The following is a 12,230-nucleotide window of genomic DNA, read 5'->3' as shown; positions in this document are numbered from 1 at the left end:
GAACAACTACATAATAGCATAGATACACATGACACTACTCAGCCTTTAAAAAGAAAGAAATGTAGCTGGGCGTGCTAGTGCAACACCACTAAAGTTCCAGCACTCAGGAGGTAGAGGCAGGTGGATCTCTCTGAGTTTCAGGCCGTCTGGCCCACAGAGTGAGTTTAGGACAGCCAGGGCTACACTGAATTGAAAAAACAAAACTCAAATACCAAAAAGGAAAAAAAGAAAAAAAAAAAAAACAAACAAGAGGAAGGAGGAAAAGGAAAGAAGTGTATTCTCAGCAAACTGAAATGAGTATATACAGTACAATGCACTGATGCTCAGAATTAGAAAGCAGTTTGCTGATTTTAACAGGTTTGGTAAAGACAGAAAGGTAGTATACTGGTAAAACAATGCAGTTTCAGTTACTAGGAAGATTGAGTGCTGGTGGTCTGCAAAGCAGGGTGACTGACTTAATATGTATTTAAAAATGAATTAAGTAATAGATTTTTAACGTTATTACCACAAAACATACATGAGGTGGAGGATATAAATTATGCCTAATTAACTGATTTGGCAACATACAGATGTACATAAACATCTTAAAATTTACCCTGTAGATTTAAAAAAATTAAGAATTTTTTTTTTTTTTTTTTGGTTTTTCAAGACAGGATTTCTCTGAAGCCCTGGCTGTCCTGGAACTCACTTTGTAGACCAGGCTGGCCTACAGAACTCAGAAATTTTTTAAAAGATAAATGTTTATAACATTCACTGCCAAATGTTTCTAACAATATTTGTTTAAAAGGCAATCTCTCAGAAACAATGTGAGGGCTTATTTACAACTTATTAAAAAGTTTACTGTACACTCTGGGCATAGTTTTTATTTTTATGTAGCTGTAAAGGTATATAGAGTTTTAAAAAACTGTTCAAGGCAGGAAGGCATTAAATAGCCCAAACTTGTCAAGCATGGTCTCCACAAAGAACAGTTGTAGCACAGTATCAAGAAGAGAGGCGGTCAATGAGTATAGATATTTGTCTTCTGGACTTGGTAATGGGTCTGCTAGAGATACACCTGTGGGACATCAGAGCTGACTGTGCTGCTCTGGGCTGTGCTACTGTGGCCACAGTGCCTCATCTCCTGGGTCTTTCTTTGTCCATGAAAGGTAGATGAGAGCAGTAACAAGTTAAGACCTTAAAATAGCATGCTAGATATGGATAAATTCCACAAATATTATTAATAATTTGTAGTTTGAAATTTATTAATTCTAATTTTTATGTTTATAAGCCCCTTTCTGTCATTTATATTTTGCTATTCTTTACCTAGTTTCTTAAGATCAATGTCTAGTATTCATTTCTGAATTCTTTATTTAAAATCTTTAAAGCTACAAAATCTTTATGGATCTGTGTTTTGGTTTTTCTTTGATAGGAAACGCATTTATTTTTTCTTGTTCTAGTCTACTTAATGTTTTAATTTCATCTTTCATTGGTGTAAGTTTTAAATTCTGAAGCCATCAGACTGTTTTTTTCCCCTCATACTTAATATTTTTTTCTGTTTATACAGGTTAAATATTCCTTAAAAAAAACCACAAAATATAGAATACTCCAAATTCTGAAATGTTTTGAGGATCCATGTCATATCACAAGTAAAAATTCCACACCTGATCTCATGTGACAAGTTGTGGTCAAAATATAGAAACACTAAAAAAAGTTTTGCATGAAATCAACTTCCAGGCTGCATGTCTAATATCTGCGTGAAGTATAAATGAATTCGTGGTCATACATGGACACTTTCCCCAGGATATCCCACTAGCCATATGCAAATATTCCAAAATCTAAAACAATTCTTAACCCGGTGCACTCTGTGGCCTGTCATTTATTGCAAGGTATGCTCTGTCTATATGCATTCTGTCCTGCTCTGAGAACGTAGCTTTCTGAACTAAATTTGGAAGCCTAATTCTATCTTTCTGGTCTAGTACATGACACATTTTACTTGTATATTGTTATCACTCTACACAGTCCTTTGCAACAGCACATGTACAAAGATGCAAAGAATAATTCAAATCTATTAACTGCTATTCAAAGACTGTGTTTTAAAAAATATATCTATCATTTTTATTTTTATACATAAGCTAAAATTACATATAGATGTAATTTGGTTGAACTAGAAATTTGGATTTCCATCATTCCTTGTTTTATATATTGTGACACTGTTTTTAGATACCTGCATCCTTTTGGAAATGACTAAAACTTTTTGGTGATTTTACTGCTATTGATACAAAGCATTCTTATTGTTTTAATTCTTATTTTACCTTATTTTTTCCCACATCTTTAACAGACATTTATAACTTTAGTTGAACAACCTCTATATACAATGATTTTTCTGTTGTATAGAAAAGAATTCAAGTTCTCAAGACTTTGGGTGTGCGTATTTTCTTTCTGTAAGCCAATAAAATAATCCCTTTAATCTCAAAAGAAAAATCAGTTTAAGAAAAGAACTGTATTCAAGGCATTGCATAATGAGAAATAAAACAACATGGTGTTATGTGTGGCCTTTGTGAATTGTCAAGAACCTCCAGATAATATACCAAGGACAAATAACTCCAGGGACTACCTAAGGGTGGACTGTAAACAATGAAATCATACTAACTGCTGTTCTTTTACGTCCAAGTTGAGTGAACCCCAAGATGAACTGACTGGCTTAAGATTGATCTTTAAATACCCAACCATACTTGTTATGTGGCTAGAAGCTTCATTAATGGTTACATACTAACTTGATCATAACGTTTTGTAAGTTTAGTTGAACCTCACATGGCATCCATCACTAGCTTACGAATACTAAGGAAATAGTCTGCCCCAAGCACAATCTCATCATATTACCCCTAAATGTGCTTCATCCCATCCAATGTTCAGTCAACACCACAGGTGTCAACACTGACTACTGGGCATTGCAGCCATACCCCAGAGAGCCAACAAAGCACAACAATCTGCCAGAAAGTTTACCTGGTGCTTCTATGGGAGACTAAGGTCAATTTTTAAAATGCAGGTTGTAGTTGATCTCAGTTTTCTATGAAAGCTGAGAAAAACAGGCTTGAAAGCCTCTCTTTCTACACAGTTCTAAAAGCAAACTCCAACTCTAAAACTTATAATCATCGAACTCTCAAGCACGCAGTCACTTCAGTGAACCAGAAGACTGCATCATCCTAATAAAACCGTAGGTTCCGTCACCTAACATATCCATCCAGCAAACACATCTATAGGGCTCAGGACTACTTTTACAGGATTTTATAAATAGGATATCTCATAGTGAGCATAAATACTGTACATTTAATCCTATAAGCAGATAATGCAAAGACAGAGAGTAAGTTTATTAGAAACAAGATATAGCATCACTTATAGTTTTCAAACATTACTCACTTTGAAAGCTATTTGCACAAAGCATTCATGACAATCTCCAGCCAACTTTGAACAGATAAAACCACCTTTAAGAAGTCATGACTGTCCTAAATTGTTTATTGGGTAAATTGTTTATAAACATTAGGTGTATTAACCTAATTACCTAATTAGGTGTATCAGTGGAGCTGAAGACTATTGCACATTCTCCAGGCTGCCTGGTGAGAGCCACTAGATATGAACTGGTTTGGTGATCCACTAGTGTCATGATTTTTTCTGATAACTTTATGCAATGAATCAATGATGATAACCTTGAAGAATTTTATGTGGAATCTTTACTAACCCAGTAAGAATTTAGAACTATAATCAAAGTCTCACAATGTCATTCAGCTCTCTCCTTAGCCATAGACTTTGAAGGCTTTGAACAAACTTTGTCTGGTTACAACCACGATGGACAGGCTTGCTATAAGTTGCACCATTGAGAACTAGGCATTTGTGGACACCACAGCAGACAAAAATATGACATAACCTTTCTTGGCTTTGTATCTCACCCTTTGTGCTTTATCAAGCCAGGTAAGGTGGGAAACCCTGTGCAGTGCAGAGCTGGTGGTAGTTCCAGCAGCAGAACCTCAAAAGAAAGTGCATCGCATCAGGCTGCTTCTTCCTCCATAGCTCCTGGATGTATTTGCATGCACCCATCTTGGTGCACCTGATGGTTGTTACCAGAGGAAAGGCCAGTTTTGTTTGCATGTTATTGTGCTCTCTTGTTTGCTTTCTCTCCTACTGTTTTGAGAGAAAGTTTTGCTATGTAAGCCAATATCACCTCTACTCTGCTTCCCCAGTGATAGCATTACAGGTGTACACTAGTATTCCTGAATATATCCTCTTGTACAACTTCCCAACTTTAATAGTCAATTAAATAGGTTTTAAAACTTCTGTTTTAATTTTGTATGTGGCAGAGGCAGAGAGGCACAGAGGCAGAGGCAGAAGGTAGCTCTGTGAGTTTGGGATCAGCCTGGTCTACATAGTGAGTTCCAGAACAGCTGAGTTCCAGAATAGCATTAGAGCTATACAGTGAGACACTGTCTTAACTGCCAACCCCCAAATAAACAGAAGTAAATGGATCTGAGAATTTATATCTTAAAACAGGGAAATATAAACCATGGAAAGGATTTATTACCATAACTGACCTAACTTATGACACGAAATGATTCTGCCCATGTCCTGTGCTGTAGTGGTGTCCCTTTTACCCACAATGAAAAAGCCAAAGCTGTGGCCTGTACCACATGACTTATTCACCACAGCAAAGCAAAAACTTTTGTTTATTTGACTAATGCACCTTCAAGACAGCTAGAATTGTGGCTGGAACTTGGAGCTTTATGGTTGTCCAGCAACCACTTTCCCAAGAAGGCTTGTACTGCAGAATGATAGTTGTCTTCTAACCAGAGTTATCACAAACATCTATTTAGGTAACTACTAAAGGAATAAGCACATGTGCTATATAGGGAGTCAAGAATGGATACTTTTCTCATTCTAAAAATCAGTTGATATATCATTTATGAAAAAGTGACTGGATAATTTTTATTAGATATTTTCTTTATATACATTTCAAATGCTATCCTGAAAGTCCCCTACATCCCCCCCCCTCCTGCTCCCCTACCCACCCACTCTTGATTCTTGGCCCTGGCATTCCCCTGTACTGGGGCATATAAAGTTTGCAATACCAAAGGGCCTCTCTTCCCAGTGATGATCGACTATGCCATCTTCTGCTACATATGCAGCTAGAGATATGAGCTCTGGGGGTACTGGTTAGTTCATAATTAAGACTTAATATTTAAGACTTTCATGGCCTGGATGGCTATGATGGCTGGGGAGGGTATACCAAACAGGATCAACAATGGCAGCAAAAGCCCCAAGTAAGAAAAACCTGCTTACTGGAGTTGCTGTGGGTAAATATATTCTTCTTCTATCTCTTCCAGTGCCTTTGGGAACTGTCCTATAGGTCAATGAACAGGGAAAGCAACTGCCACAAGTAGAAACTTTTTTAAGCCAGATCATTAAGATGGTGGACTCTTTAGACAACTAGTCCCTAAATTTCCTCTTAGGCAATAATGGCCATAAGACAAAGCTTGTGAGACAACGTGAACTCTGCAATGTGTGTTGACTGACATAAATGTTGACTACAAGCAGGGTTGATCCATAAGTCACTGATACTCAAAATTCCTTGGATCAGAGAGCTAGTATAATTTCCTTTTAAAATTCATTGCTGTGTACCACTTCTAGTTCCAGTTCTAATTACTACTATTTATTATGGCTGTATATAGCTTTCCTCACAATAAAAAATAAAAAGAAGCCAATTCAAACAAAAAACACTGGGAAATTTCTTACTCATTATGTTAAAAGAAAGCCAAACTGTATCTAATTTACATTTTCTACATAATTAACTTAATTTTTGATAAACAGTATTTGATAGAGCACAAATGAGACTAGAACAGGGATAGGTTAGAAGCAGTTGAAGAGTGACTAAAACTAGGGAAAGTGAAAAGAAATAAAAAAGAAAAGATCGGTTCTGAAGTAAAAGCCAAAATGATGAGTGGTAATATCAACAGAAGAAAATGAGATTCGAGAATTTTGATAGGTTTATGATTAATTCAGCTTTAGGCCTAGTAAGAATGAAATGCTGTGGGAAGTCTGTGTTGTAGTATTCACAATGAGAAGATACTACAGTAATATAATGGAGCAAAGACCCAGCAGCATACTTTGAAGCCCCTCATATCCAGGTGATATGCAAATGCAGAAAGCACATAATAACATGTATACTGGCTGGATTTGTGTGTCAACTTGACACAAGCTGGAGTTATCACAGAGAAAGGAGCCTACCTTGAGGAAATGCCTCCATGAGACCCAGCTGTAAGGTATTTTTTCAATTAGTGATCAAGTGGGGAGGGCAAGGCACTTAAAGTAATTTGCTTCCATTTATTTCTTCAGTCATCAAGCAAGCTTGGGTAAAATACATGGAAAGTCCATCACATTCCTCTACTCCTATAATCTGTTCCCTTCGGAAAACATGTCTTTCTAGACGGTCATCTTCTTCTTCTTCTTTTTTTTTTTATTAGATATTTTCTTCATTTACATTTCAAACGCTATCCCCTTTCCTAGATTCCTCTCCAAAAATCCCCTATATCCACCCCCACCCCCCCCGCCCCCCAACCCATCCACTCCCGCTTCTTGGCCCTGGCATTCCCCTGTACTGGGACATATAGTCTTAGCAAGGACGGTCATCCTCTTAATTGTACTGGCACCTTCCCAAATACTCTAATGGTTAAGGAACTCTAAGCAATAACACCACAATTTAAAACTGCTGTGTAAGAAGAAATGCTGTCTGAAAAGAAATTTCTGAAAAGATTTCTTACCATTTTTCTGCTAAAGACCTCTTAATGACTTACTATTTCTTCAGGAATACCTCAGATTTGACCCATGCTCCATTCCCTCTGTATCTGTTACAGCCCTCAGCACCTCCCTCTATTAGTAAATACCTTTTGATTGGTCTTTCTGGTATAACTGTCTTCCTATAACAACTGATGCTCTGCCAAAGTGCCTAGGAACTGAACAAAACCTAATCTGACGATGTTATTTCACTTATAAACATTCATACTGGCTCGTTTCCTTACCTCCTGGCAGGATCAGGGGTGCATTCCTTAGCATGATGTATAGGGCACAGACACTGTTCCCTCCAATGCTCTGATCTACATTCTGATGGGAACAAGGTTTAGCCCTGTACTCTTTACTCTCTGACTACAGCAAGTTTTCATATGCTCCAAACACTAATAACTGTTCTAAGATCCAGGAACCTTTGCTTTTATTTTATGTCTAAATGCTTTTTCTTTTCTACTATACCTTTTCTACTTCCATAGAATCAAATACACTGCAATCATCTCTTCTCTTCCAGGGTTCTTGTTAATCCTACAAAATGCCTCATAAACTTCTCTCATCCAACTACAACACTCTCATTTTTCTCTGAACTTCAACTGTACCTAAGACAGTCACTACCACAAAGTTCGGAAGATTTCTTAATGGCTTCCAGTATTTAGTTTCCCAACTGCATAAGAAAATTATCCCATGGCAATTCAAAACTTAGTAAATGCATAAATCAACTATGCTGTCTTGTACTATGACCACATGAGACATTATCTAATTTTCTGGCAAACTGGCATCACTAGCATTGTTAAGAGCTGACAAAAATACAAAGATTTTGGTGTTTCTTGTAAGTACTTGTGCTCTCTGTACACATAATTTGCAATTGCTCTTTCAAAAAACTCCACACTTACCTGGGATTCATGATAAGACGTCGGAAAAAGTAAGTCCAGGTGATATAATCCATTGCATCTTGCTTTGATGTTATTGTACCTCCAGCAATCTCTGCATTTAAGTGGTCAGACAACACTCCTAATAAGCTATATATTGAATAAAAGACAAGAAATACAATGAATAAAATACACTTAATTCAGTCAAGATTCAGATTTTAAGTTCTAAGCTATAGAAAAGTGGCTTTTTAAATTTATATATTAGTATAACACCTGTCCATAATTTAGAATTTATTTATTACATACTACTTAATGATAACTGTCAAAAGCCGTTACAGATTCATCACTAAGGACCATTAACTTAGGTACACATCATAAATTAGCACATGGTAGTCCTTGCAATCAACTTTTAAGAAAAGAATGGCTATCTGAAAAATAAAACAAAAGCTGGTCAGAAGAGGGCTAGAAACTTAAGAGGGAAGATGAGAACCACGGAAAAAAAAATATCATGTGTGAAACATGAAGTGCTGCAATCAGAATGGAATAAATTCTGTGGAGGAGTACAAGGGAATAGTTGAGACAGGGTTGGTAGGAGAAAGGCGTTTCTTCTATTCACTAGCTGAGTATTAAATGCTTGAAAAAATAGAACAACACTCTATTAGGGATTGTGGTATATGCAAAGGTGATCAGATGTGTTGAAAAACTGGAAGGAACATGCTAATTTTAGTTTCTTATATAAAATTAAAAAAAGCAAGCAATGTAAGAAAAAGGCTAAATAATTACACATAAGAACTTATGCAAGTATTCAAATTAGTTTTTTTACAAAGGACATGAAGAGATTAAAAAAAATATCTACCTGAATGTAAAAAGCGTTCTTTATGTCAATCACAATTTACTTGTGACAGAACAAGAATGGACTCAGGCCTAATGAAACTACTGGCAGTGTCTATTTGAAGGCAGTCTATAATCTAGAAATTTCATTTTTTCATCACAACCTGACAGAAAAATATTTACATGTGATATTGGAAGGGTAAAATGCTTGACCATTACATTATGTACAAGCACAGTAAACTGTGGAGCCCAGCAGTTAATACATGCAGAGGACCTGACCATGGTTTCTGGTACCCATAAGGGAACTCAACAGATTTTAACTCCAGTTCCAGGGATCTGATGCCCTCTTCTTGCCTCCCTGGGCATGGCAGGCATGTGGTACTCTTACATATACGCAGACAAAACATGAATACTTATAAAACAAACCATTAAGAGGAAAAAATTGGATTGCTAAATGTGCACTGATAGAGAAGTAAGTTAATTATGGAAAACCCTATGACACATAAAATGTTAGCAATAGTCAAAGTACCAGAAAAGTTAACTTTTTACTATACAATGTTCAGAGTAAATTAGTTTTTTTTTTAATAAATGGGTTATGCCAAACACTTTAAAAATGTATAAGATAGTCATATGATGTTTCTCACATGCTTTTGCTGTATGATTCACTTCTTTTCAGAAAACAATTTTTGCATTTATAGAATAAAGTAAACTTGTAACTGTTTGTATATATTGCTGAGTTTAATTTTGTTTTGGAATTCTGTATTAATTTAATAGATACACAAGTCAGTTAAGTTCTTAAAAAATTCATACTGAATTTTATCATCTAAGTTATTCAGACTCCCTAAATTTCTCTTCTTTTTCTTTCATCTGTCCTCTGTCTACTAGTTTGTGTCTCTGGATATCTCACTATATAGTCTAGTCCTAGTGGGCCTGAAATGTGCTAATGTAGACCAAGCTGGCCTCAAACTTACATGGACTTTCTTCCATCTGCCTCCTGAGTCCGGGGACTGTAAGTGTGCACCACTATACCCTGAGAATCCTACCCTTTTTATTACTAGGACAATGTTCACTTGTGACGGACACTATCCATCAACACTAGAAAGAATTCAACAGTAAAGCACCTGGGTAGGAACATTTCATTATAAAATTTTGCATTTTGAATTCAATTGCTTTGAAAGAGCAGATAGTGATGACTTTTCTTTTGTATTGTGATAGTTTAATTTCTTTAAATAAATTTTACTCTTTGAGCTGAACTATAAAATCATTTTTATAAAGTTGCTTATAATATCTTATGTTTTTAAATATCTATGATGTCTAATTCTGATATTTAGACATGACTTTATTCATCTTTGTAAAACACTATCAAACAAGCCAACAGCCTGATGGTGTAGTCCTGTGATCCCAGTTCCTCAGGGAAGGGGCGCTGAGGTATAGAAGCTGCAACTTCAAGGCCTGCCTAGGCTACTCAGTGAGTTCATTCAGTCTGGGTATCTTAGTAAAACCTTTTCTCAAAATAAAAAGCAAGAAGGCCAGTGATATACTTAGTAGTAAGGCTTAGCATGACTTAACCCCCCCAAACCATCCACATATAAAAGCCAAAGCAAGCAACCAAAAGGTAACCACCAACTTTTGGAACTGTTGAAGTCTTTAATAAATGTTTATCTTATAAAAGATTTGATCAGGTATTGGGCAGAGGGTGCAAACAGGACTGAAGTCATAAGAGCCAGCAGAAAGAATGGAAACAGGCAACCTCAACCCAAAGGGCCTTTAGATGACATGCCTTACAGTGGGAAGAGTGCAGAGCCCACCTCCAATAAAAGTAAATTAAGTAGAGGGATGGGGTTGCCATCCCACAGTCAAAAACTCTGACCTACAATTGTTCCTGTCTAAAAGAACTCTAGGGACAAAAATGGAGAAGAGCCTGAGAGAAAGGAGGTCCAGTGAAGCCAAATTTAGGATCCAGCTCACTGGGAGGCTCCAGGTCCCGACACTGTTACTGATGCTATGGTGTGCTTGCAGACAGAAGCCTAGCATGGCTGCCATCTGAGAGGCCCAACAAGTAGCTCAAAGGGTCAGATGCAGATACTTACACCCAACTAATGGATAGAAGCTGGGGACTCCTGTGGTAGAATTAGGGAAAAGCTGGAAGAAGCTGAGGAGGAGGGTGACCCCACAGGAAGACCAGCTGTCTCAACTAACCTGGACTCCCGAGATCTCTCAGACACTGAGCCACCAACCAGACAGTTTTTGTTTTTTTGGTTCTTTTGAGGGAAACAGATAAGGGTGGGGGGGAGAGTAGAAGAGGTTGCATGAACATGAAGTTGGGTGGGTAGGGAGGTGGAAATAATCTGAGAAGAGTTGGGGATGGGAAAGAATATAATAAAAAAATTGTATGAAAACCTTTATACTTGTTTAAAACCAAACTTACCTTGATTCTACTGGGAAAGGTTCATAAAGAAACTTTTTATAAAAATCTTTTTTTATATCATGAACTAGAATTACAGCTTTGCCCTGGTCATCAAACTGAGGTCTCCCAGCTCGTCCCATCATCTGCAGCACATCTATGGAAGAAAAAATAAAAGGGATTCTGAAGTGACACTTAGCATGAGTTAGAGAGTCACTAATAAGGGCATGCTTCTAACAGAAAGAATTAACAGTCAACAGAATATTTTAAGAACATATGTGTGCTTCTTTGATCATTACTAATACATTCCCTAACTTATATATAAATGTACATATACTATATATATATATATATATAATATGCTATACTGAAAAATTTATATTAAGTGACTGTGATTTAAGTTTGAACTCTTTTTTTTTCCTTTTGTATTTTTAAAGATTTATTCATTTTATTTATATGAGTACGTTGTAGCTGTTTTCAGATACTCCAGAAGACATCAGATCCCATAACAGATGGTTGTGAGCTACTATGTAGATGCTGGGAATTGAACTCAGGACCTCTGGAAGAGTAGACAGTACTCTTAACCACTGAGCCATCTCTCCAGCCCCTTAAGTTTGAACTCTTAAAATGGTAGCTTACATTATTTGTGAAATAAATTTCTCTTGAGTTATATGATTTAAGATGAGTTTTGAGATGCAGCACTGATATAAAAGCCAGAAGGGTATGGCAGCCTGCCTATATCTCAGTGCTTGGGAGGCAGAGGCAGAGACTCTCAAAACAAGTTGGCTAGCTAGACCAGATGAGTTCATCTAGTCTGTGATTTAGTACATAACTGAGCCCATGCTTTAGTAAATAATAGCAGTGATTGAGAAAGACAACTGCTATCATCTTCTGGCCTCTACCGGCATGTACACACATAGTGCTAGTGTACCCACCACACTACAATATGAGCATGAATGCATACATGAACTCACAAAATAAGTAATATCTCTATTTTAATTAAACAAGGAAAAAGCAAACCCATATAGGAAACCTTTCCTGTTAGGGCATTTGTCTATGTTTCCCCTAGATAAGAAGTCTATTTGGTTCTTATCTTTCATGCTCCTGGAGAATAAATTTTATTTATTTTTTTAATCTATAAGAACATTTATAGTAATTTATAATTAAAACTATTTAGCTTCTGAAATCTATTATTGAACTGCTGAATCAAAATTTATTTTTCTTAGTAACTATTAACCAGTACTATTATTTAAGAGATTGAAAAAGTAAATACACAAATTCAATATTTTCATAAGTATTTTTACTGAAAAATAACACTT

General features: G+C 36.4%; 1 protein-coding gene across 1 annotated transcript in view; it reads right to left on the bottom strand.

The window, feature by feature from the left end:
* Positions 1-12,230, bottom strand: part of Ascc3 (activating signal cointegrator 1 complex subunit 3) — a 282,052-nt gene that overhangs the window by 108,604 nt on the left and 161,218 nt on the right. The window contains exons 33-34 of the mRNA XM_021173819.2: positions 10,936-11,068; positions 7,701-7,826 (exon numbers count right to left, since the gene is read on the bottom strand). Of these exons, the coding sequence (XP_021029478.1) occupies positions 7,701-7,826; positions 10,936-11,068 (259 nt within the window). The remainder of the gene's footprint in view (positions 1-7,700; positions 7,827-10,935; positions 11,069-12,230) is intronic.

Source organism: Mus caroli, unplaced genomic scaffold, assembly GCF_978045245.1.
Source record: "Mus caroli unplaced genomic scaffold, Mus_caroli_1 scaffold_9, whole genome shotgun sequence".
Lineage (NCBI taxonomy): Eukaryota > Metazoa > Chordata > Mammalia > Rodentia > Muridae > Mus > Mus caroli.
The sequence above is the reverse complement of the archived record's forward strand: the minus strand, read 5'-3'. Positions and strand labels throughout refer to the sequence as shown.